At 47.5% G+C, this 27,811-nt stretch overlaps 1 protein-coding gene across 1 annotated transcript in view; it reads right to left on the bottom strand.

Moving 5' to 3' along the window:
• Positions 1 to 10,381: 10,381 nt before the first annotated feature.
• Positions 10,382 to 27,811, bottom strand: part of LOC119462366 (derlin-1) — a 49,097-nt gene continuing 31,667 nt past the window's right edge. The window contains exons 4-7 of the mRNA XM_037723710.1: positions 25,365 to 25,391; positions 24,727 to 24,822; positions 13,752 to 13,804; positions 10,382 to 10,442 (exon numbers count right to left, since the gene is read on the bottom strand). Of these exons, the coding sequence (XP_037579638.1) occupies positions 10,382 to 10,442; positions 13,752 to 13,804; positions 24,727 to 24,822; positions 25,365 to 25,391 (237 nt within the window). The remainder of the gene's footprint in view (positions 10,443 to 13,751; positions 13,805 to 24,726; positions 24,823 to 25,364; positions 25,392 to 27,811) is intronic.

Consider the following 27,811-nt stretch of genomic DNA (forward strand, 5'->3'; position numbering starts at 1 on the left):
AAGCCGATGAAAATTCGCTGTCTGGAACAAGCATACTACTGCTGTTTTGTAAGGACACCTGATCGGATTCGTTGTTCGGCTTTATTGTTTTCCAAAACTTAGCTGGATTGTTTTTGAGTAGCTCTGGAAGATCATTAGAAAAATATTTCTTCTTATCTTCACCTAAAGCTGAGCAGTGCGGTTTGAGATGAGCTTTGTAATTCTGCCACGCAGCTGATGTGCGAGTTCTCTTAGCAATACTATACAAAGCATTTTTTCTTATTCCTCATGCACTGAAGCTTTTTAGTAAACCAAAGCTTTAACTTATAATTCGTTATATTTACGAGTGGAGCATACTTGTCTACTAACGCACACAGTGTATTTTTAAACAGTATCCAGTTTTCTTCAACGGATCTACTGTAAAATGATGGCCACACCGTGTTTACGAAAAAAGTTTCATGTTCCGAGATTATTGTGCTATAATTACCTTTATTGTAATCACGAATTTGCTTACTGGTAACACCGGTAACCTGTGGCGTTATTTTTATTGTTATTTGGAGTAAATGGTCATCGCTGAAGCCATCCAAGTGTTCTATGTGACCCATAGTTTTAGGTGCAGTACTAAAAAGAAGGTCGAGAACATTGGAACCACGTGTAGGTTTTGTAACAGCTTGAACGAAATTGAAATCTAAAGACAAATTGATGAATTCAGACTTATTGATGAATTCAGATTTATGGCCTCTGCATGCACGCGTGAAAGAAGCCCGCAAATGCGCGCAAAGTGCCGCGAACGGCCAGTCGCGCGGCAATTCTGCGTGTATTCGCGGGCTTCTTTCACACTCGGAAAAACGCATTTATGTAGCACGTATTGAGCAACAGAGAGTTGTATCGGTAGTTTTCATGGTGCTCTACAATCTTCTCATTGACACTTTGATAATTAGGACAGTACTTCTCGAGTTACATAATTGGTTACGATTACCTAATTAAAGCTCAGTAACGAAAAAATTACTGGCGGCGACTCCACTGTACTGGAAATAATACACACTAGGTTTTCTTCGCGTAACGCCGTTCCTCTTTTTTAAAATCGTGCTGCATGATAGCTGGGACAGGGTTTAATGAAATAGGAACGGCGTTACGCGAAGCAAACCTAGTAGTGCGTATTGTTTCGAGTACAGTGGAGTAGCCACCAGTAAATTTTTCGTTACTGAGATTTAATTAGCGAATTGTAATCAATTATCTAACTCGAGAAGTACTGTCGAGAAGTATCAAAGTGTCACTGAGAAAATTGTACAGCAACATGAAAAACTAACGATACAGCTTTCTGTTGCTCGCTACATAAATGTGTTTTTCCGAGTATGAAGGGATCGCGTCGTATCAATTTCTTCCCCGCTTTTTTTAGCAATACTATAAACATGTCTTGCGTATCTCGACTGCTGACCGATTGATGAATCCGTCCACCAGAAATCCAAGCGCAAATGGTAGGTGTACGTTAATTACGGGTATCACTGGGGGAGCAATTACTGGGGAATTACGAGTATCGTTGGGGAAGGTGACTGGGAAACCCACGCAGCAATATGCAGCAATTTACATCGACATAGCTGATTTTTTTTTTTTTTTTGGCTTAGGCTCAGTACTTTCACACCTTTTCTTACTCGGCCGGTTGCCTAAAAGCTTTCTGGTGGCCCTAAAGAAAGACTCCCACAGTTTTTACTCCTATGTTTTCTTGTTTCTTTGTCAACTTATTTTGCTTTAATGAAATGCGACTCTTCGACAATATATTTCGGCACGTCCATCAGCGCGTTTTATTACGGGTGAATGGCGAAAATGGTACAATAAAGCTGATACACGTATGCGTATTTTTTTCTCCCATTTGGCCTGAAACGACTTCCTTTTAATATTTAAAGCACGATGGGTCTATTCGCGCGTCTTTTATCGATAGAGGAGCAAAGCAGGGACAGAGCTCTTGGAAACGCTAACTCGATGCGGTCTGTCACAGTGTTAGGGCTTACTGTTGCTTCGATACCTACAATATGCTTCGGTGATGATGGAAGAAGAGGTGACCTTGTGGATGTTTTCGTGCATATATTCTCGATGTATGCGGTGACTAATAATGCGTAAGCATCATTTGGGGAGTACCACAGCAAAATCTGTCCGTCACGCGAAAAGTGCAATGCCTGGTATATGCACAAAAATGCGTAATTTGCGAATTTAAGACATTTATTTGCTATAATAGTTCAAATAGCGATAAGGAACAATTGATTCAATACAAAATAAAATTGATCAGAGAGAATACCCTTATGATGAAGAGAGAGAAACGTTTAATGATATTGATGCATCCATATTGCGCGTTTCTTGTGGACGATGTGCGCGGGCGCCCCGACTAAGAAGACGATCTGCTTCGTGCTGTCGAGCTGTCGGCTGAACTGGTCAGCGCCTGCAGTTGCCTCTTGTAAATATACTTTTTAAATAGTCTCCAGTGCGTAATCCTTCGTTCGCGTGACATTTTTGTTGGAGAATGCCGTTCCCCGTCCTCGCCACGGAGCTCAGCAGCGGCCGCACCATCCTGCTTACAACCATGGCTCCCGCTGACGACACCTCGTCTGCTTCTACTCCTGCGACCTCGACAACAACGTACGTCTCGGATACCAATACCCGCGATCCTGGCATATTCTCCGGCCAAAATAATGTTGACGTTGGAGACTGGTTCAGCCTGTATGAGCGTTTTAGCTGAAACAACCACAGGGACCCAACTATTATACCAGCGAATGTACTATTCTACTTAGGCGGAACACCTCGTACCTGGTTCAAGACACAGGAGGGCGAGACATTTGGCTGAGATGCTTTCGAGAAGCTCAGCGATATCTTTGGAAATCCGACCGGCGGGCAGCTGGCTGCAAGAAAACAGCTTGCTACCCGGGTTCAGTCTTCTACTGAATGGTATGCCTCGTACATGCAAGACGTGTTCGCTCTTTGCCGGAAAGTCGACGAGAAAATGGCCGATGTTGATAAAGTAGGCCACGTACTGAAAGGGACGATGCGTTGAACTTGTTGATCTTGCATACACGGGTGGCGGCTCGTAGTTTCCTTGGCTGGCAGAGGTTAGAGCACTGCACGGGCCGATTTTTTCAGCCCGGGCCCGGCCCGAGCCCTTTTCTTCATTGGACTGCCCGCCCGAGCCCGACCAAAATATTTATGGCGAGACCCGGGCCCGGCCCGGGCCCGGAAATAATCTACGTTACCCGCCCAGCCCGGCCCGCCACCCCTTTACCTTAGGCCCGAGCCCGACCCGGCCCAGCTCGAAACTGGCCCGAACCCGGCCCGAGACCGAAAAAAGACCACCGAGCGGCATTAAAAAATAAAATAAAGAAGAGAATGAAATAATTTATTCTTAAGGCATAAATACATGTCATATGCAATTATGAACACCATTTGAGCGGTCTGAACGCAAATACCAGCGCGCAAAGTAGCACGAATGACCCTGCCGAGCAGTATCGCCAGCAGTTTCCAAGGGCGCGACCTTGATGCGTCCCAATCCACTTCTATCGCAGCGCCTCACTGCAAAGCATGCGCCGCCCCAGCAGCTCGTCGCACTCAACCGTATTCTATATTTATAGTACAGTCTAGCCGAAGCACAGCCACGACCGGTCGTGAGCGCAGCGCATTGATGGACTAAATGGAGAAAGAAAGCTTCTCGTTCCTCCATGGTGCAGAGTAATGCGCTGCTGCTAGGAGACCGGTTGAGAACATGCGTGCAATCATGGATAGACGCAGTGCCATATTAACGCGATAGCGTTTAGGACCCCGTGTCGCAGAAAATCCGGCGTTCGCATCGGCATTGGCGCCCGCGGCCGAGGAAAGCATCCCCAACCACGTTTAGGCATGCCACACCATTCTACCATTATTGTTGCTCATACCTTGTCTCGCATGCTTGGCTCGGCTATTCCTCGGAATTTTGAGAATGACAATCCACAAACAAATGTCATGAAACAAAATACCCACAGCGCATGCCTTCTATGTTAAATCTTCTCAGACTGAAATTCACTTAAATCTTGTTATAGCGAAACGGTTTATAACGAAATAATGGATATAACGAAAGAATCTTAATTCCCCTTGAATGTCCCCATAGAAACTTATGTATCTAAAATTTAGTTTTAACTAAAACGTTTCATACTGATCAAGGGATATAACGAAAAATGTTCATTCCAAAATGACAATTAACCGCCCACTTTGCACACAAAATACTGATTTGTTAAAATGCGTGGTGCTTTACGGGCCTCTTAATGTACCAGTTTAAATCTCCCGCGGCTGCGCTGCACCGGCAACGCTCCAAGCCAAGCCAAGCTGACCAAGCTAGCCAAGCCAAGCTGGCCCAGCCTAACTTCTGTTAGCGTGCTGTGCTTCTGTTAGCGTGCGTTTGCTCTGTTTCGGAAGCGGGCGTAGGTCGGTCAGCCCGTTTGCTTTTTAGGTCGTGTTGCCGGTTACACGGCAGGAACATGACTGACTGTAGCAGCTGCTCGCTACGAAAACGGAAAGTTATCGGTCTGGATCAAAAGGCAGCCATTATTAGAGCTGTTGCATCAGGGACGAAGAAAACGCAAGTGGCCTAGAACTTTGGCATCGCGCCGAGTCCACTTTCTACAATTCTTAGCAGCAAGGAAGTCATCACTGGCGCTGTTGCGCGCGGCGTAAAAGGTACGCGGAAGAAGCTTCGGTCTCCTGCCTTTGAAGCAGTGGAAGAGGCGCTGTTCAAGTGGTTTTTGGAAGCACGGGTTGCTAATTTTCCCGTGAGTGGGGCACTATAGAGAAAAACCAGAGACTTCTCAGTAGCAGCTGCTATCGAGATAGCAGCTGCTGCTGAGGCTATCCTTCACTTGCGGACGATGCAGCAGCGAAGCATCACAGACTTTTTCGCGCCGTCTACTTGAAAGGCTACGCGGTTAGCGCCGAGCGCAATAAAATCAACTCTTGTGTTTTTGTGTTTGATCCCAGTTTTTCGTTGTTTTTCGATTAGCACGTTACTGTAGATACAGCAACAAGGCTGCGACGGGAGCTAATACCTCCGTGATGACTTACCTGTAATTAGCCGTATTATAATTAGTCAGTGGCTATAACGAACTAATGGTTATAACGAAAAAAATTCGGCGCACGTTCGACTTCGTTATAACCACATTTAAGTCTATTAAAAGTGCGAAACAAATACGGAAACCTGAAAATGATGCGATTTCTTTGGCACTGTTGAGCACTATCTCCGGGATCGGCCCGCACAAGAGGCCGCGTTTCCACCAGAAAGCTCGCATACGTGCATAGCGTTCGCCGCCAGTGTTTGCCAGCAATCATTACGGTTGCATAAGCTGCTGTCGTCGGGAGCCATGAGTAGCAGTCGGGGATCTTTGAATGCTATCGCGTTCCACTCTTAAAAGCTAAGCTTAAGCGTCCCCCCAATTTTTTTCAGCCGCGTGACGAATTATCCTACCAGTCATCGTTTTACCAATTCGCCTTTGAAGAATGAGCAAGTCGCGAACGCGCTTACACCGCGCTGAAAGCATTAATTACATTGATTTAGGTAAGGAATACAATTGCATTCTTTGGGTTGAGGTGACTTCAGTCTTTCTGGACTTTTACATTCTGTTCAAACAGCGCAAAATACGACGGAAGAAATGGGAAGTACACAGGAGTAGCACTGCTAGCTTCCAGCTGCGCCGGGCAACAGGTTTTTCAGAGTGGAGACGAGTGAGGATAACTCGCTGCACGTTACATGCACACCACCAGAAAGTCCGAGCCCGGCCCGGGCCCGCGTCAAATACCCGAGCCCGGCCCGGGCCCGGGTCAACAAGCACATGCCGTGCCCGAGCCTGGCCCGAGCCCGTGAAAAAACTGCCATACCCGGCCCGACCCGGCCCAGGGGCCGGGCCGGCCCCGGGCTTTCGGGTAAGCCCGAGCCCGCGCAGTGCTCTAGTGGAGGTATACAGCTTCGCTGTTAAACAGCACCGCGGGAGTAACGCTGGCGAAACTCTGGGGGCAGCCATTTCTCTCACGCAAGTCGGCCGGCAATGGTGGCTCCTGATTGGTGCACACGCAGCCGCGCATGCTCGCCGCTTCCGGTAGCGAAGTTCGCGCGAGGAAAATATCTGTGAAGACAGATCGGCGGGAGGGCTTCAACTTTAATGCCGCCGGGCGTCTGGTTTTTACCACCGGGCGAAGTTCGTCGCTTTGACACCGGATATTTTATAGATGTTTTTGTACATGTATGTGCAACATAGACGCAGGGATTTGATTTTGGCAAGAACCCTCCGTGCGTACGTAAACACTGTCCTGGCAACTAGAGCACATCTGTGACAGTATAATTCCCTGCTATATTAACAGAATGTCGTGGTTAGTAATAAGATGGTAATAAAATTTACAATTTTATTACTTGCGACCAGCCATCAAGAATGCAAAATTTCTGCACATCAGTACCAGTTATGAGAAACACCGCGAGAGAGACAGACACTGAAGTGAAGAGCTCCGAACAAACATTGAACAGCTCATGTTCATTGCACGCATGAAAATATAACTACACGAAGGTTTTCGAAATTCCCCGTTGGTCCGGGTGGCCATGAATCCAACCCAAAGTCTCATTGCACCGTAACCACTCAGCTTCGCGCAAAGATGTTTGACGTAATGCTGACCGTTAATTAGGTGCGAGCAAAAAATAGTTTAGAGTAATTTTTTTTAATTTCCAACCGTGCATGTATATATGAAGATTGAGAGGCATTGTGCTTGCGCAGGAATATAGATTTAAAAGAACAAGAACTTTGGCTGTAATTAATATTTGTTATATCTAAAACACAGCGTGGACAGAACACTAACGGTGACCCGCAATTCTTTCTATTGTTTGAGTCTGTGTTTGCAGCGTGTTCCTTCCCTACGATCAAAATTATTCTGACGGCAGATCATAAAGAAGTGTTGTAACTCCCCGCAAAATGTAGCTTTGCACTGTGACACTCCCAGCGGTTGTGACATCAACTAGAAACACACTCAATGGGCATCTCAGTATCTATAAGAAAGGGGAGGCACCACCCGTCGTGGAACCTCCACAGTGGGCCTATGCGTATTTTTGGCGCAATGTTTATCTGATGCCACGCCTCTGGATGCCACATTTCCAGCCGTGTCTGAAGGCTGGATAACCATGAAAAGTTCAAACGTGCCCTGTAAGATTAAGAGTTGAGAATCGCATGTGGGTAAGTGGTGTGGGACTTTCAGTGACTTTCGTTGCATTTGCGCTGGAAGGCGAGCCCTGGAAGAACAAGTTCGTTATCAGTGCGCTTGCAAAATCACTGAGTCAATGAATAGAAAGGTACACAAACATATTAACAGGTCAACTGCTACGATATTACAATATACCGACATGGCGAGCAACGCCGGAGAGTGCTAGGTTTCATCTCTGTCAGAACTGCTTCGTCATTTATTAGTCAGCTTACTTCAGCAATTAACTCCTACCGGCAAGCTGCCCAGCTCGAAGAACACGCGGCACTATGAAACGCTACTGTACTTGTAGGCTACCCGTACTGTACGCTACTGTAAACGCTGTACTTCGAGCAAAATACCTTAAAACGCCGCTCCATCAGAGGTTCCTGAGATTTATATGTGACCAAGGAAACATGCTAACCGTGATCAGCAAATTTTTTAGATATATAGCTGAGCATTCAAACTGATATCCCCCGCATTTCATAAGCATGCATTGCCGCCACGGAAAACGTTAGGGGTGTGCGAATACTAACTTTTGTGACAGAATTAATCGAATTAGAATCGACGAGTGTCCGAAACGAATCCGCTCGAATATCAACTATAGATATCGAATAGCTGGCAAACAATGGACAGGTGTTTTCTCGGATAACATAAAACGATCCTCACATCCTATTTTCACAACTTCAGCGAGTTTTGGTGCCATAGAAAGACGGGGGCAATAATTTACGGCAAGCAACAGACACGCAGGCGCACACATACGCCTAACTACACAAAAGAAATAGGTTACGCACAAGCACACATTTGCCTAACGAAGTTTTGTTAGAAAATTTCTGTCATTTCATTGCACGCTGTAAAGCATGCTTTAATAAATGAACGTATATAGAGCATTAAAAACAAATAAGCAGTTTGCATTCTGGACTTTTGGAGCCCACGTGGTCATTCGTTGTCAAAATGAAGTTTCAAATAGCATTATTGTCGATTCCCCCATTTAGCATCTGATCATGGTTTTGAAGATCGCACGCACTGGCACGTTTTCCTTCGGCGGTTCCATTTGGCGCGCTTTCCAGCAAGAAAGTTTAATCCCGCACGCTCGCCCGACTCCCCCGTGGCGGCGCTAGCTGAGGAATCTGGTAGTGTTCGTCGCTGCCCTGTTTGAAAGGGAATTCCAATAAATCATCATCATCTCGTAACTCAAAATTAAGGTCTTTACTTTTCGAAGCGAGATCAGGGCGCTTTAGAATGCGCAGATATTTTAAGCAAGGTACACCAAGGAAGAAGCAGCATTGGTCGTACTCTTGGCGGACACATAATTAATAATACTGACAAAACCAGGTAACTGAAAACATACTATGCAACAAAAAGAAATGCAAAAACTTTAATTTCGACACTGCCATATTACACACAAGGGAGGGAAACATCACTGCAACAGATAACTTTTCAAAGTTTTTCATAAAAAATGGTCACACGAAAATGAAACATGTCCCGCAGCACGCCCAATTATGCATGAACATATACAGGGGGCTTTACTTTAGCTGCAACAATTTTTTGAATTGTCTTTGGCTGATAGTAATATTCTAATCCTTGAACTAAACTACTCGATGAGGCAGCCATTACTTCCAGAAAAAATCCAGACGCCTAATTGAATAGTTAACACAACTACGGTAATTAACGCTTTATTTAATTATTGTACGGCACATATCTTCATCTACAAACTGTAGCTAGTGAGTTTCCCATGTGTATCCACTTCGAACGAATTTTCTGGGCTGCGCTAGTTTCGATATAATAATTTCAAAGTGTCCGAAGAAATGCGTTGGTGTTTCAGTTGCTTTTGTGCAACATTGCATAAAACAGCGTTTTCTTCAAAAAGGTAACTGAAACGCCAATGCATTTTATCCGAAACTTTGAAAATTATTATCTCCAAACTTGTTCAGTCCTAAAAATTTGTTTCAACTGGATACGCCTTGCGAACTCACCGGCTATAATCCGTACATTGAAATATATGCTGTAATGTATGTAATTCATTAAAAAGGTAATTAGCACAATTATCTTAATTATTAAATTAGGCATTTTGATTTCTCGTGGAAGCAATGACCGTCTCCTGGAGTAGTTTAGATCAAAGCGCTAGGACGGCAGAAAACAAGGTGAGCTGATGAAGTTAGGAAATTTGCAGGCTCAAGTTGGAATAAGCTAGCGCAATTAAGACAGAGGTAATTGGAGATCGCAGGGAGAGGCCTTCACCCTGCAGTGGACATATACACTGATGATGATGATAATGATGATAGTTAAAAAGTAACAAAATACTTCTTCAATTCTTTGCGAGGCAAGTTAGTGGTCTGAATGCATTTATTAAGGACTTTCGGCAAATTGTGATTATAGGACTATAATTTATATTCTGTGCGAAAGAGTGGTTCAAAACAAGGATCAGTGTTTCTGAGGTGTACCACTATTTCATGCCGTTGAAGGGTCGCTATTGATGGAAGAAAATTCCTCAACTGGAACAGATAGGGCGGCCGCGGGAGCCCCATGTTGAAAGCGATCTGCGATGCTGACAGTCTAGGCGTCTAGGCACACCGATGGCCAATAGCCACCTGTGCGCTATGGCACCTGTACACTTAAGCGTCAGCCGCGTTCACTAAGGGAAACGTCACTGTCCCTTTCTTTTGCAAAATAAAATAGCTAGAGAACGCGGTATTATAATATCGATCTACTCTATAACTTGGTATTTCTGTGACAAAGTTTGTCTCGTCGATGTACTTGCAGTGTGGCGGAGGAGCATCTTTTGTATTGTTATTCTTTTATTCATGTTTGCGATGTGGTCTGCCGAATTAAACTACAATAGCTAAACTGAAAGGTAAGTAGTTCATGATAGATTGGCAGCTTGCTTTTTAGCAGCATAAAAGCTTTAGAGCGAGCCACGGCAGGAAACTTACTTCGAAGATTATTAAAATTGAGCTGAAATGACAATAAACACTATACCAACAATGTCATGCTGGTTAACAAGCTCAATATGCTTATCTAAAAAATTATTTGAGTGTTCCAATTTTTTTATTATTTATTGCTATGAAAAAATGATACTTTTTTGTTTTAGTAGGGCAAAATGGCTTCATCTTTTCAGTCACATAAGCAATCCCTTCACATGCGCATAGCGCGACATCTGTAGCACGAAGAGTTGCAGTTACGTGAACAGGAGAAATGCGAGGTGCCCCACCATGATGCCGATGAGCTCATACAGGCCCCTATAAGGTAAGGAGGGGAGAGAGGAGAGGAAGTGAATACGTTCACAATTTTACTGAGCACTGCAGCACTCCGTTCAGAACTACACACGATTGACAACGGCACAGATCAAAGGAGCTCTATTTATTTTTAAAAAATTTACTACAGATTATGTTCAGGTAGAGCTATTTCACTACTACTTACACATCCGTGTTCTCCAAGCAGGAAAGTGCGTAATCAAAGGCTCCGACAGGCAGTATTCGTAGGTTTTCTGAGAACTACTAGTACGGCCCCTATAGGACTCCTACGCTCCGCCTCGCCAATTCCATGCAGTGCTGCGAAGGCTCGGGGCGTGTGAGTCATTCGGTAACGAGAGCCAGCTGCGTATTCCAGAGAAGGGACGGTAGCTCGCCCACTGTGCGCTATTAAATATGCCGCCAAGCTGCCCCTCAATTACGGATGGTGATCAGATGGCGGATAACGGAGGAATGCTTCTTCTCGTTCTCTTCTGGTTGACTGACAAGACCCTTAGTTTTGTCAACGCTGCAAAAGGTGGGTGAGACGAAGTGCAGGCACTATTCCAAATATGCTCTCGCTACCAGAACTAGAAAGTTTGGTATTTCGACTAAGTATGTGCATTCGTTAAGGCATTGGTAAGAGGGCAAAACCAAAGAAACTGCACCTTAGTAAGGTCGCGCTAGTGAAGCCCATGACGAGCGCACTAGTTCGGTAGCTCCTGAAGGTATGAACGACCTTTTAGGGTGTCAAGGCAGAAGAACAGTTTCAAAATGTCGTCGCCTTGCATTACAGTTTGTTATTTGAAGAAAGGACTGGCATGTGCTGGAAGTTACGTTCTTGAAGATGTGCTTGACACTTCTCCACGCATGTGAAACTAAAACTGTTCACTATTAAGCCAGCCGGTAGATCACATTGCAGACAATGGCAATATCTCGTGGCAATATGTTACAATACATTCTAGATGGCATATTATTGAATAACAATGCATGAAAGAGTAATGAAAGCGAGTGCTTGTAATCTGCAAACAGCCACAAATGCCAATGGTTCATGCCACCCGCTTCGGCACGATGCAATGATATTTACCCTGGCAAATTATTTCACATAAATTTATCATTCCTTCTCTCGCAACTCTAAATCAGTACAATTTTATTCACTGCACAAATTAATACCTGCAACTACACGACGATCAATGCACAAAATGCAAAGCAATGCCGATAAAACACCACAATACAAAACTTTCCTGCCAGCCATTTTACACTGTTGCATGACTATATGCGCAACACTTGTACGTCGCACTAACTTACGAACTTTCTCACACACACACGCCAACTAGTTCTCTGTAAACAAGATACATTTCCGTAAAACAAAGAAGCATGACAATGCATAGCAGACGCACACTTTTCTTCGCTGTCTGTCAATATTGTAGCACTCTTCAATGAAGCACACTAAACAAACTGGTTTATTGTGGGCGAACTTGTGCCCGGAAACTTTAAACTAAAGCACAGTTACACAATCGGCAAGCAGAGTTAACAGGATCCCGTTCCGCAGTAAACTACGTCCGTAGATTGAGCACACCCGCAGCAGTCTGCGCGTGCACGAGAGACACGCGCTGTCTCGCCATGCGCGAGGCGTTGCTGGCGCTCTTCTAACGGCGGTGCGATGAGACGCCTGGAAGGATACTTCGCGAGAGTGCTCGTAACTGGCACGTGGAGAGACCTCTGCGGCATTACTCCCCCTCCGAAAACGCATCGTCCCAATGCCTGTGAAACAAATTTCATATGCAGAAGTGTTTTCATTGCCTGTCGAAACACGGCTTCATGCGGACTACATGTACGACCTCCGCAAGGTTGTGGCGCTTTGATAGCTCTTGTCCATGAGGTATGACTTCGTAATTCAGGTCACCTACTCGGCGAATAACTTCGTAAGGAACAAAGTATCGGCGAAAGAGTTTTTCAGACAGGCCGCGACGACGCACTGGTGTCCATAACACACTTTATCGCCTGGCTGGTACTAAACTTCTCTGCGGCGCAGGTTGTAGTAGCTTGCGTCCCTATGTTGTTGATGGCGTATACGGAACCGTGCCAACTGCCGGGCGTCTTCAGCTCGTTGTAGGAAGTCGTCCACGTCGTATGGGTTGTCGTTGTTGTCAGTATCTACTGGTAACATAGCATCTAGTGGGGTTGTGACTATGCGGCCATAGTTCCGTTGAAATGGAGTGACCTCAGTTGTCTCTTGAACAGCCGTATAATAGGCGAAAGTAGCGTAAGGCAAAACTGCATCCCATGTCTTATGTTCGAGATCGACATACATGGACAGCATGTCGGCCAGGGTTCGGTTTAGACATTCCGTCAGGCCGTTTGTTTGGGGATGGTATGCAGTGCTTTTCCTGTGACTGGTGTGAGTCATCTTCATCAAGTACTGCATCAACTCAGCTGTGAAGGCTGCTCCTCGATCCGTAATCACGACCATTGATGCACCATGTCGCAGCACTATGTTATAAACGAAGAACTTGGTAACTTCAACTGCCGTTCCTCGCTCAAGGCATCCAGTTTCAGCATATTGTATTAAATAGTCTGTCGCTACTACAATCCATCTCTTCCCTGTAGATGACGTTGGGAACTGTCCAAGCAGATCCGTTCCAACTTGCTCAAATGGGGTCTTCGGTGGGTCTATGGATTGGAGAAGGCCGGCCGGTTTGACGGGTGGTGTTTTGGTGGCTAATACAAACCAACACATTCCACAATCCCATTGCCTTCAGTCACTATCACCCAGACGTATACACAGGCATATATAAGCATCGTAACAACCGAGCAGACCTTGAACACATGATCTGGGCATGCCCAAAGAAACAATATCATAGTAATAACTGTTCAAAACCACAACAACCAAGTTTAATAATAAGAAATGAGGAGCAATGGGAGACCGTGCTGCTCAGCTCGGACCCGAATGTTCAAGCAAGAGTAGTCCAAATGGCTGAAGACGCCGCCGCGGCTTAGGGGCTGCCGGCCGCCGTCTAAAGGGGGGACGGCCGGGGCTTCTAGTTATTACCCCCTCCTCTAACCACATTTTGGGCAAAATAAAGTTATTTCTCTCTCTCTCCCTGGCCTCGGGCTCTTCTCGACGTCAGCTGACGCTGCGAGAGGTCCGAGAGGCACTCGAGACATCTGTAAGCCTTTCTTTTCGACTGTACATTTGTTTATAGTCCTTCGTGAAACCATCGCTACATGCTACCTGAGCAGTTTCACACGTTCAAAGACCCTAGAGCTACAGGGAGGTGTCATCCCATTGAGAAACGACATGGCTGGATAACTTACCCACCACTGATCACCATGTTAAACACAAGCAGGACCCAAGGAATGTAGATGGCCTGCAATACAGTTGAACGAGAATGCATGTGTTACCCAAATATCGCTATGAGTGAGTCAACAACTTGTGTATCTTTGTGGTGCTGTTTTCATAGTTTGGTGCACAACTCAGAGAAAAGAACGCAACAACACAGACACAAAGAGGAAATCCAGGAAACGTCAACACCTCAATCCGCGCTTATGTTTGCCCTGACAAACGTAGAAATAGTTCTATAATATTTCTATTTCGTTTTTTTTTTAGGTGCACTACCAGTGGTAAAAATGCTTTCGCTTGTACGTATGCACATGTGGTCGAGTAAAGCTGATGACCGTCTGCAGCGGCAGTAGTTATCACATGGCCCAGGCTACTACTACAGTGGTCTTTCAGTCCCAGCCAACACCCTGTGTGCCATCAGTGTGCGAGCCACACTAGGAAATGTATTTATGCTCATCAAGATGGAAGCAGTGAACTTTGAAAACCTAATTCATTATTTCTAAAGCTGCAGCTTTTCTTAGCTCGTTACTATAAGTTTCGCACCGTTGACGCCATCCACAGCGAGAGAGGTGAATGAAGAGGTGAGAGAGTCGAGAGACACGCAATGTGCGCTTCCACCAATGCGACAGACAGCATGGTTAGGGTGAAATAACGAAGAAGCAACGACGTCTATAAAACGACGTCGGCAGTATGACGACAGCGGCAATTACGATTGAATGACGACAGCTAATGATGAAGTTGCGCAAATTGGCATCTAGTTGTCATTCCGTTGTCTCCATACTTTCGTCGTTCCATGGACGTCATTCGCTCTTCTTCATTTCATCGTAATCATGCTGTTGTCATTCGATCGTAGTTACGACGCCGTTGTGATATCATCGTCGTCATTGTGTCGTCGTCTACATGTCGTCATAGTTGTTTTATTGTCACCGTTCCAACTTTGTTGTACAATTCTCGTCATACCGTCGTCTTCACGCCATCGTCCTCATTCAAATATCGCCATACTGTGGTCTTCCCACCATCATCGTCCTACACTCGTTGACACACTGTCATCGTTGAACCGTCATCATCATTTCATAATTGTCATATTCCATTGTCGTCATAGCGTCGTCGTCATACCACCTTCGGCTGCGCCACTGTATGCTTAGAAAGCTGACAAACACTCGAGTGTGGAAGATGAGTGTACTAGCCTAAGCGAGAACTCTATAAAGCATCCTTTGCACTGAAATGTCATGGAGAACGCATATCACAAAGATTCCCAAGTGGTTCGGCGAGATGGAGATCGGGAGCGAAAACACATACTCCGCAGCACAGCTCACACTTCAACATTCGCACACCACAGGTAACCATCCTGTGAGTTCTTCACCCTTGCCAAGTAGTCCAGCCGCTTCAGAAAGAAAAAAGCCCAAAATTTAGAGGACACTTAAGCCCTTCTTATGAGTTGTGAATCCGAAAGCATTAATGTCTAATTGAACGGCGTTGAGCGGTCCATCAAGTTTTACGCTGCGATTAATATTTTCGAGTTTTGCTGCGAGGTATGTTATCGACTTTTGCGATTAAACTGGTACGGGCTATTTGTTTATAATTTCTATGCTAGTATGTTGGCTGTAGACCGGAATCATTTGGACGATATTGCTGAGAAATCAAGTGCATTTATTTCTACGCCGTGCGTTCGCTAATGTCTGCGGGGAGAGCCGAGCTGACGCCGTCTTCTTCGGTGGCCACGATGTCTTCATTCCCATTCAGCTGGTCCGCTGACGGCCCCTTCACTTGTTTTGCTGCGTTCTTTCGCTTCCTTACTTTGTCTGCGGTGTACTGGCGGACACGTTTCGCTACTACCGAGGTTGCGGCCGCCGACGATGTAGTTGCTTCAGACTTTATAGCGGTACGTGCTGCCCGAGCCAGCAAGTAGAAGCAAGATGCACGCACACCACCGGTGTCCTGCGCGACCAGAGACTGACGAAGCAGCAGCGGCCACCAAGGTCGGCAGGCGACCACAGCAGCTAAGCCCAATTGCGGTGAGAGAGAGAAAGATGCGGACCGCGCGCCAGCATCCGAGAGCGCGAGCTAGGGTGACGTGGCGTCGCGGCGATGCCCTCTGCCTTCATGCAACTCCTGGCGAGCCAGCAGGTGTTCCCTTTCATCCGCTTTGCGCCGTCGAGGAGTGATCATGAAGTGGCGTCGTAGCCAATGGGAATTGAGGTGTCGTTTTGCGTGTACAGACTCCGGCTTTTTTGCTCAATTGGCCATTTGATGCTTTCGCATCGAAAGAGAAGTGCCACTTGGCCCTTAGGCAAGGGGGACATTTGGCGCAAATTCCACAGCTGTCTTGTTGAAGGCATGCACTTGGAAAAGTATTCCGTGGCCAAAGTGAGGGTCCAAACGCAGAAACTCAGAATTTACAGATGCCTTCTCTCCTAAACATTGTGAGACAGTGGCTTCTCAAACTCGGCTGTGGTCCTCAATAACGACACCAAGCCCCCAAACAGATGTTTAATCTTCCCTCGAAGCCAGACTACTCCAACAGCTGCGCGTTCCGAGCGTGCGCATCAGAGCACACACCATGCCGAGTGCCACGGGCACTAGTTCTCGTAACAGCCGGTTACAGGCACCTAATGCTATAAACTGGGGAAGCACAATATTGTTTAGCTTTGACAATCTGACGAGAATTGTAATATCTCTTATGACATGGCCTATGGCCGACAAATTCCTCAAGACACTTAAGCAGACACCATGTCAAAGTTTTCTGCAGCAGTGCTGAAAAGAAGAAAAATGGAACTGTTGAATCATCCCAAACTTCTTTATTACCGAAGAAACTTGATTTGCATGCTTGTGGTTTCCAAAATATACTGTGCATTGAATCATGGATTGCTTCCAGCGACTGTCATCGAACATACTTGCCCTGATAGGCTGAGAGTGACATATAATTGTCCCTAGAACATGCTATGCTTAAAATGCAGTGCAGCAGAACGAATTGCGCATTTTCCGTACACTTCAACTCATGTGCAGTATGCCCCATTTGTCTTCGGACAAGCAATGGCACCAAATGATGGTCGTAATTCACGCCGTCATGCAATACTGTGGCATGTGCAGACTGCAGAACGTTGGTCTGATAGAAGTTCGACCATGCCTAATAAAACCGAATACTTTCTTAGATGTTTTGCTACTATGAGTGTACAACGGCAGGCCAGAAAGTTCTACCCACAATTGTTATTTTCCTATTCTCAATGTAAGCATTCCCCCTACTGTGGACGCCGGAAAAAATGCCGCTCACCGCTCTCGTTGCCCACCCACCCTTTTAGGAGCGACTCGGCAGTTAAAATGGTCGACTAGATAAAAAGATTTTCACACGCGCGAAGATATTCTAAAAAATTATGAAGTAAGCTTTGAGAAAATCGCAGTTCTCTAGTGTGCACGGCAAGAAATCGGATGGAAATTCTGCCTTTGGGAGATGTCTCATCGCACCAAAGATCACGCGGCTGTCCGTTGACGCAACGCCGCAATCTTGATAATGCCGTAAACAGGAGAGATCAGAAATTCAGATAGCTATGGCACTGCATTTCTCTGTGTCAATCAAAAAGCAAATGAAGCAAGCAAACTGAGCGAAAACTGGCATCGCGATTCAATACTGCTGTGACGCGCGAATCGAAGCACTCTTATTAGCTCGCGCCGTATTCAATCCCTGGCATGTGTTTCGCGTGCATTTTGACAGCGACAAGTTGTCCATTTATTTTGCCTGGCGTTGTTTGGCGATAGCGGTAGGCTTCGCCACTGGTTCGCATTTCTTTCGATAATGCGTCCAATATGTGCAATTGCTCAATGTACCATTCAAATTGGCCGAATAGTCTATAAAAAATCAACAGAACTTATAGCGTGTGTATTCCCCTCCGTACAAAGTACCGTTTTTTCTTTATTCTTTTTTGTTTTTTTTTTCGTTTTTGTTAACACGTCGAATATGCAAAAATGTTGAATTTACCATCCACATTGTAAGAATGGTCATAAATTAAAAGAAGAAAAAAATAAAGGAAAGGAGAAGTGTGATAGGTTGTGTAATCACGCGAAGTGACGTATTTGTGCCACAAGAGAGCATGCGCCAGTTCTGTGTTCGTTTTTTATCACCAAGTGTGCTCGCACCCGCCAGCGCCGAAGCTATTTAATCCGTGGTATTGTCGGAATAAACGTTTTTGTTGTTCAACCACGGCTCCGGCTCACGCGTCAGTTTATTACAGTGGCGACGAGGTACGGTCTCACCCGTGCGTGGGCCGTTTCTTTTTTTTTTTTTTTTTGGGGGGGGGGGGGACATGGCCTACGGGAGTCGCATTCGAGAGTTCAACCTTAGTGAAAACCCGTCGTGGTAGAGTATGTCGAGCGCGTTGAGTTATTTTACACGGCAAACAAGCTTACAACGGATGAGGACAAGCGCGCTGTGTTGCACAGTTTCTGTGGGTTACAAGCGTACTCCCTGATAGCAACTCTTCTGAAGTCTTTGCGACCGCCGCATGTGGAGTACCAAGTCGTCGTCGACGCAGTAACAAGCCACATCAACCCGAACCTGTGTGAGCCATACGTGAGGTACGTGTTTTCGAAGTGAGACCAACAAGACGAGGAGCGCGTGGCTGACTATGTCACTGCTTCGTGGAAGTTGTCCGAGCACTGTGGATTTGGCGGTACAAAGTTTCTACTAGAGTAAATGTTACGTGACCGTTTGGTTTTCGGAATTTTGGACATGTGGCCCAACAACGATTGTTGCTGAAAAGAACCTAACGTTCGAGACGGCATATGAGTTAGCAGTTACGGCGGAAACGGTTGCCAAGTAGCAAAAAGTAATGAGGAGCAAGGTGCTGGAGCACGAATTCCAACAAGAGTTGACCGCGAAAGTAGGAATGGAAGCCAGCGAGCAGAAAGGCAATGGCATTGTGTTCGCTGTTTTGGAACCCATGCAGCATGGCGTTGCCGATTCAAAGATTCAGTCATCACTGTAGAGATTGTGGATGAAATCGCGCCTATGGAAGTAGATTTCGGAGCGGTCAGATCGATTTTCAAAAGTTGCATGTGGCGAAGCGGATGAAGCTGGAAGATTGCGACACGCAACTAGTGACTTGGACAAAGGAAGGTCTGGTCGTGGTGGGAAAAGCATTCGTTCCCGTGAAGTTCAAACATAAGAAATTTCAATTGCCACTACTTGTGGTGAAGAACGGTGGGAACACTCTGGTGGGCCGGGATTGGTTCCAGCCATTGGAGATCAGCACAACAGGTTTTCATTGCGTCCACGTCAGATCTGAAGCAATTTGGGAAACGTTTTCAGAGGTTTTCGGCGAGACGTTTGCAGGCGCTGCCCTACCACGTATCCACATCGAACTCAAGGAGGGCGCCCAACCCAGGTGCCTGAAATGCCGCATCGTCCCGTTTGCCATGAGGGATGAAGTCATGGCTGAGCTAAACCGCTTGGTGAAACTATGAATTCTGCAATCCACGCAATATGTGCACTGGGAAACGCGAATTGTGCTGCGGACAAAGGACGGTTCCCTAAGGAAATGCGGGGATTATAAAAGGACTGTGAACCAGTCTGTCAAGAGTAACGTATATCCGCTACCAACAAGGAAATAACATTTTGCTAAATTAGGAATTGGGGGTGTTTTCTCCAAGCTGGATTTGACGCAGGCGTATCAGCAGCTATTGGTCGATGAAGAAACAGCGGAGTTGCTCACGATAAACACAGTGCAAGGGCTGTACAGGGTTTGTCGGTTGCCGTTCGGCGTGTGTGTTGCACCTGGGGTATATTAAAGTACCGTGGACATGGTACTGGCCGGCATGCCGAAAGTTACTGTATACCTGGACGACATCCTGATTGCCACCGGTCGAGGAACATTCACGGATGCTCACCGAAGTCCTCAGTCGTTTGTCCAAATCGGGGCTCATGGTTCAATCCGGGAAATTGCAGTTTTTTAAGGAGAGCCTTGAGTTCCTGGAACATCAGATCGACGCTAAGGGCATCTACCCCTCGAAGGCCAAGGTCGAGACCATCGACCAGGCTCCTGCCCCGAAGAACACAAAGGAGCTACAAGCCTGTTTAGGTATAATCAATTTCTATAATCGGTTCTTGAAGGGCAGGACAGAGGTCGCGTTAAAGATGTATCGGTTGTTGAATAGCAACGTAGCATGGAACGAGAGGGGGAGACCACTTGACAGCGTTTGGGAGCCTCAAGAAATGGCTGACATTCAAGTCGTTGCCGGTGCATCTTAAAACAGATGCCCCGTTAGTGTTGTCATGCGACGCCTCATTTGTGGGTGTGGGAGCCGTTTTGTCTTATCGCAACAGAGAAGAAAATGAGCAACCTGTGACGTACGCGTTGTGGGGATCGAGGTGCCTTCCCGCGCCTCGTCCCCCAGCTCGCGCGTGGCGCTTAGCTCGATCCCCGGGAACCGCCGCCGTAACGGCAACATGGCGGACATGGCGAGCGCGCCGGACTTACTTTCCCGCGCAAACCGTGCTTCTCCCCCCCGGGATTGGACTTGCCCCGCGAGACACGTCACCGGGACGCGCCCTGATTGGCCTCCCGCGCGGCGGCCCCCGGGCACCCTCTCCACCCGAGCTCTCGTCCGCTGAGCGCTTCCTCGCCGCGAGAGAGGCTCACAGGCTCGCAACGAGGTGGTTACATGAGACCTTTGTTCTCGCGACTCCTCGTTATTGCGCTTGGCGGACCGCTACCCGGTTAGCCCTAGCGTAGCGGGCGCGCGTACTCGATCGGTCTTGCGGCGAGCCTTGGCCCGTAAGCGCCGTGACTGTAGCACTGAGCTGTACCTTGGGTGAATAAACCCGTGTTGGTTGGCGATCTTACTCCGGAGCCTTCTCTGCGCCGTGTCGGAGAGTCGACGAACCCTGCCGTAGCGCCTTTGTGCGTTGCGGAGTGGAGGAGCGTCGTGCCCTTTCCTGACCGTCGCTCGTTGGGTAAGCCTTGTGCAAACCCATCTCCACATAACTGGCGCCCAACGTGGGGCCACGAGCACGTGCCAGCCTTGCCTCCTGCTGCCTAGGCTGCCGCTAATTGTGGCTGGCCCCCAATCAGGCGCTGACCCCTGGCCGAGGAGGGTCGCTCCGGCTTCTGCTGCTGACCTGGCTGCCGGTTATCCCGGCCTGCTGTTCCTGCGCAATCCGGGGAGCCCAGTGACTTCTGTGGTGGCTGCTGCGCCAAAATGGCAGCCACGCCTCGCGCGTTCCTGGCTGCTCCAGTCCGGCGGACCTCGAGTGTTGCTGGCTGTACCATGGTGCTGCCCTGCCCCGTTTTTCCTGGGATGCCGACTCTTCCACCTGGCAGGGGGTCCTTCCAGTGTGCGGAACTTAGGTGGCCAAGGCAAACCCCTGGCTTTGTGTCAAGAGAAGCGACGTCTTCACCTTTTTGGACTGCTGTGGCCCCTTCTCCCTGTCCTGGTCCTGAGGAAGACGACGACACCCTCTTGGACTTTGCCCCGTTGGCTTAGCCCTCTTTGGCTGAGTCAACCTTGCCACTTGGCCTCGGTCAGCCACTTTGGAGGCTGGCCTTGGTCTTTAGGAGGGGGGAATGTGGGGATCGAGGTGCCTTCCCGCGCCTCGTCCCCCAGCTCGCGCGTGGCGCTTAGCTCGATCCCCGGGAACCGCCGCCGTAACGGCAACATGGCGGACATGGCGAGCGCGCCGGACTTACTTTCCCGCGCAAACCGTGCTTCTCCCCCCCAGGATTGGACTTGCCCCGCGAGACACGTCACCGGGACGCGCCCTGATTGGCCTCCCGCGCGGCGGCCCCCGGGCACCCTCTCCACCCGAGCTCTCTTCCGCTGAGCGCTTCCTCGCCGCGAGAGAGGCTCACAGGCTCGCAACGAGGTGGTTACATGAGACCTTTGTTCTCGCGACTCCTCGTTATTGCGCTTGGCGGACCGCTACCCGGTTAGCCCTAGCGTAGCGGGCGCGCGTACTCGATCGGTCTTGCGGCGAGCCTTGGCCCGTAAGCGCCGTGACTGTAGCACTGAGCTGTACCTTGGGTGAATAAACCCGTGTTGGTTGGCGATCTGACTCCGGAGCCTTCTCTGCGCCGTGTCGGAGAGTCGACGAACCCTGCCGTAGCGCCTTTGTGCGTTGCGGAGTGGAGGAGCGTCGTGCCCTTTCCTGACCGTCGCTCGTTGGGTAAGCCTTGTGCAAACCCATCTCCACAGCGTCAAGAACACTAAGGTGGAGCGAAATTAATCTCAGGCTGACCGTGAGGCTTTAGCCGTGATTTTGGGGGTTCGACATTTCCACCAATATCTTTGTGGACGAAATTTTGTTCTCACGGATCACAAACCCCTGCTAGGAATGTTCCAGCGGTAAAAGCAAATCTCGGCAGTTCTTTCGCCTCGCACGTTGCGGTGGAATCTATTGTTGTCAGCCTACGAATACGTGCTCTAGCACCCAGGAAAACCAAATACCATGGAAATGCACACTGCCTGAGCAGGTTACCGGCCCCGGTCACCTGACAAGAGACCGAGGCGCTGGGCGACATACTCCTGCTGAAAGCTGTTGAGTACCCACCAGTCAGCACAGAGGAAGTGGCAGCATTCACCCGGCGTGATTCCCAACTGTCATAAGTGAAGCAATCGATCGAGGGCTGGCCGCAAGAACGTGTAGCCCGGAAGTATTCCGCGTACGAGGTGAAACAAAAAAGTTCTCCGTACATCGTGACTGTGCTCTGGGGAAGCCGCGTGGTACTCCCTGAGGCGTTGCAGAAGCAAGTTCTAAGTCTTATGCACGCTAACCCCCTGGGAGTGAGGGCCATGAAGGCAATCGCTATATATAACGTACGTGTGGGGGCCTAAAATAGAGTAAAAGATCGAAGAGTTCTTCAGACACTGCATGCCATACCAGGAAAACAGGCAGAAGGAACCAAAGACGCCAACGCGTTTTTGGACTAAGCCAGAACGGCCGTGGAGTCGAATACACGTGGATTTTGCAGGTCCGGTTCAGGGCATGCTTTTTTTCTGGTGGTGGTCGACGCCCTTTCGAACTGAATGGAAATCGGTGTGATGCCGTCTGCCCATCATCTACGGTAATTGAAAAATTGCAAAAAATATTTGCCGCGTATAGGTTACCCGACTTGGCCGTGTCTTATAATGGCACAAATTTTGCAAGCAAGGAAACCCAAGCTTTCCTGGAACGAAATGGTATATACGTTATATGTATGCAGCGCCGTACCACCCGTCAAGTAACGGACGGGCGGAACGTATCGTACAAGAACTGAAGTGTTCATTGCGGAAACAGAGACAGGGAACAGTATTATGCAAGATCTCATGTTTTTTTTTTCTTCAAACAGCACTTTAGGCCGCACTACAAAACTGGGAAATCCCCAGCAGAAGTCACGCTGGGCCGAAACTTCGGGACCGCCATATCAAGACTTCATCCAGACGAGAGCGACACAAGATGCCCTCGGCAGCCACGACAACGAGGTTTCCAGTGCGGTGACTGCGTGTACACCACAAACTTACACCACGCGAGCAGCCCCGAGTGGTTGGCTGCTCGCCTTTTGGTACAGATTGGCCACGTCATGTACCAATTGCGAACTTCAGACGGGACTGTGCCCCGGACAACAACCCAGAAACCTGCCCCTCGTTCGCGCTCCCACCTACTTCACGCCCCGCCCTCGGACCTCACGAGCCCGAGACATCACAGCCGCTCCGGCGTTCCACCCGGCAACGCCACCCTGTGTGACTTTACGGCGTCGATGACTAAGGGGGAAGGGATGCGATTAGGTTGTGAAATCACGCGAAGTGACGCATGTGTGCAACAAGAGAGCATGCATCAGTTTCTGTTCATTTTTGTTATCACCAAGTGTGCTGATACCCGCCACCGGCGAAGCTATTTATTCCGCGGCATTCTTGGAATAAACACTTTTGGTGTTCAAGTACGGCTGCGGCTCACCCGTCAGTTTAATACAAGAAGTAGTTATTCGCGTTTGAACCCCTCCCCCCCCCCCCGGTCAGACGTCCGACTCTCGAAAATTTCACTCTCAGTATGTCATAGTGGACGCTGCCTACATGGGCAAACTTACCTTTTTACTATAAAGTCATTGCGTGCACGCGCCCACATCCCTTTCCTATTACCGCTAAAGCATACTAGAGAGGAACATAACAATTTCGACTGGTAGAGCATTCTCAGAAAAAATTCAATTTCTATGCATTTAGTGGTATAGACCTGAGTCTGCAGCCCCTGTAGGTGGCAGCTACCTCTTGCAGGGGCTGCGGGAAATGGCGGAACGATTGGCGATGGTAGTGATCAGCCTGTTCTTATTGAACGCATGCTGCCATATTCACTCGTCTTGTCTTTTTCGTAGGTGGCCCTGTCACAAAGCCGTAGCCCCTGCCCAAGCTGTACCGTCAAATGATGACGGGGGTCGAGAATAAGTGCGCTTGCTCTATACGAGCGTACGAGAGTAAAATATTCCTGTCTTTTAGCTAGTGATGCTGAACACTTGCACTATTGAGCTTCATCACTTGACTGTGGTACCAACAGCCAATGGCGAAGCCAGGGGGAGCTTACGGGCTGCAGCCCCCCCCCCCTAAAATTTTTCCGGCGGGCACCCTGCTCCCTTTTATGCCTGGTACGTCGCCTATGAACAAAGGTGCATATCCTTCGAACGCCCGCCCCAGACACGTAAATGATGGTACACGCAGTCAGGAAGACCAAGGGCCTGCTCAAGGTAACATTTGTATTATTATGCACCAAGCATGGGAAGCTTAATGAAGAATAATGAAAAGTTAGCCCCCCTCCACCCCCCCCCCCCCCCCGAAGAAAAATCCTGGCTACGCGCCTGCCAACAACGTAAGTATAATTTCACTCATTTGTTTGCGGCTTCGCGTACATTGACATTTGCTGAGCAGTTTCCGTTTTGGAAAGTAATAGTTCCGTTTTTGCCTACTTTGGAAAGTAATGTGATCTCATGCACTCACCCTGAATTGAGTGCCAAACCCGAAGTTGACGATGACGTTCTCGTGGAGCTGACACCAGACGTAGAGGACACTCAGCACCAAGGGGTCCATGAGCAGCTGTCGCGACGGTGAGACAACTTTAGAGCAAACTTTTTCGGCGATTGCCTGTTGAAGTGATGCGGTGCAAAGCACTTTTCAAGTTCCTTAAATTCCCGCCAATTTGCGATTACTGGAAAGTTTTGAAACAGGAGAGCGAGAGAGAGATTATGGGGTTTTACGTGCCAAAACTACGATCTGATTATGAGGCAGGCCGTAGTGAGGGACTCCGGAAATTTGGAATGCCTGGGGTTCTTTAACGTGCACCTAAATCTAAGTACACGGGTGTTTTCGCATTTCGCCCCCATCGAAACGCGTGTGAAACAGGAAAGCAAGACGAATGGGTAGCTGGCCTTAAACTTTTTGCGATATCCTGTACCTGAAGGCAGCTAACTTCATTTCCCCCAATTATATATTGGTGAATGACCATGGTTGTCTGTAGAAATCTATTATCGCACCCACTTTCATGTTTGTTTTTATACTACTTCCCACTACCTGGATGTTTCTCAGTCTTGCACCATCGTTTAAAAGCTCCAAGACACACACATGAAGAATGCGCTTACCATGAGGTCTAAGAAGAGGGCGACAATCTGAGTTCAAAAGTCAAGGTCTCCCAGGCATTTTACAAAGTAGGGTATTATATAAAGGGCCGCACCAAGTGACTTGCAAGATGGCGGCAAATTTGCGAACCCTCGGCTATGAATCAAGTAGCACGTGCAGAAAAAGCAATGCTATTAAACTGGAGCCCACATCTAGGTTTCCATTTAAATCAAACATTTAGCTACTACAAACAGTTTTACCATCATCCAAAAAAATTTCACAAGAAGTCATTGAGAGAGCCGCTCGCTTATAACGACCCGGTGCCCTGCTTAGTTCGATTACAGCGAATGGAATGAACCGCGATGCGTCATTGTCTCGGTGAACCGGGGGAAGACAGACTGCTGCACGGCGCATGTCACACTACAAAGCAAATCAGCGCAACGCCTCACGTTGGTGTTAAGCTTTTTCTTGTCTTCTTTTACTCATGGATGCGCTGGCTCCGTAATTACATCCCGAAGACAATCACGGCTGCGTAGCAGGCCGCAAATTCAAGAAAATGTTACAATTTCTGTGAAAAAATGGAAGGGCTACAGTAAGCCAGAGCAGCAGGTGCAAAGCTTAGGAAGTTGGTAATGTCAGGCCCCATAAAATTGAAGACGCCTTGTTCAAGTGGTTTATGAACGCCTGTGCATTGAAATTTCCTCCCAGGGGTCCTGCAACGATTCCTAAAGCCAAGGGCATTTGCCTCAATCATGGAAGCCTGCAGAAATAAGCTTCTTTTATGAAGCTGGCACTTCCTTCTGCTGTGCGATGTATACGAAGACCTAATGTGGGACGTCAGCACAGCCTTGTAATCACAAGTGGCCCATGCAGTCCTTGCCAACTGTGGCCTAGCAAGGGGAAACTATTGTGGCAGGCTACAGCGTAGATGTGTCTTAGAACAACTCCGAATAAGCTATTTTGGAAAGGTGCGGCAGCTTCCGTATTCCAGTGACGAGTATGACCCGAAAACCACCGATCACGCCAATGCTCCTCCAGTGGTGTTGATATCGATGGCCTTCATAGCCTCGCAGAAGCATCTTGTATATACGTCAGAGGCTCGACCTGCGATGACGTGAACAGCAGCTTGACAACTTGTAATTGCATTTATCAGGTCGACACTACTTCAACAGGCTTCAATCACCAATTTCATCTAATAAGCACAGTGTGCGTGGTTTCGGATATAAAGCTTCCATTCTGCATCCTGTTCGGCTTGTTAATGTTAGTTTTTAGGGCAAACCCACTTAAAATGAACTAACCATATGGAGAACACATTTTGCACAACGAAGGAGTTCTTTGTACCAGGCTCAAATGTATGCAGCACACTCCACTTTAAAAGTCAGCCTACTGCGTCAAATTTCCTGATAAGGACCGCTTGGTGACCTCTGCTTAGCGCCTCCTTAACTGTGGTACACATCCGTTAGGCTGCTGTTAGGATAACATACATATATTCATGGTCCTTTTGTGGCCTTTTCTTCGAAAGCTAAGTGTACAGTCACAGACAAATATACATACGTAAAAGTAAAAAAATAAATAGAACATCTTCCGCTTGCAACTTAAGAGCGCAATCTCGCGCCACTAATCTATTTGCCAACGATAGCATAGGCTTCACATTAAGTGCACTATAGGAGAAATCACGCTGATGTACTGGTGAAAGCACCAACGAACACATTCTAGTTATTTCAGTGTTGTTCGTTTATCCAGAACAGCACACTACGGTGAGCTCCCCAACATACAATCAGCTGGGAGTTCATATAAACATGAACTTCAATTATGTATCTTTATGTATCTAAACAGCATAACTTCAAATGGGAACATTTCCAAACGACTATAGGATGTGTTGTTATATTTCCAACTTGGCCTGCGTTTCTAACAGTAATCTAATTCAGGCATTAAAAACGTGCATTTGAGTCTAGCCAAGCTTAGAAGCAGTCGCACTCCGATGTAATGTATTGTAATACACTCTAAAGAAATATACATTCTTTGGGCGTTATCTTGTACTCAGACAACGTTCATCATCTGTATTACTTGCGTTTTCTGTCTTAAAAATCTCAACTTGTTAGTTTCCTGTCAAGAATGATATGTCAAGCTGATAACGTTCGTGCCATCCATGACCTGAAAATAACGGGCGCAGAGCGCTAACGTAAGGAAAGGCACGTAAGAGAGAAGACGATTATTGTTTACGTAAAGACAAGATCAGTCTCGAAGGATGCAAACTTCTTTTAAGTGTGCAGACAGTCTGATCACTTTTCTTGACGCATTTCAATGTATGCTGATGGCGCTTTGTAGACCCTGTCCTGCGCATTACTGCATGCACGACTCAACCAAACTGCTGAGCTCTGTGAAATGTTGAAGTAGAACAGAGACGCTCCCATTGACGTTCAAGAGAACTGCTACGCCTCAAAGAAATAAGTCTGAACCAGAAGCGTCC

The sequence above is a fragment of the Dermacentor silvarum genome, chromosome 8 (genome assembly GCF_013339745.2).
Source record: "Dermacentor silvarum isolate Dsil-2018 chromosome 8, BIME_Dsil_1.4, whole genome shotgun sequence".
NCBI classification, from domain to species: Eukaryota; Metazoa; Arthropoda; class Arachnida; order Ixodida; family Ixodidae; genus Dermacentor; species Dermacentor silvarum.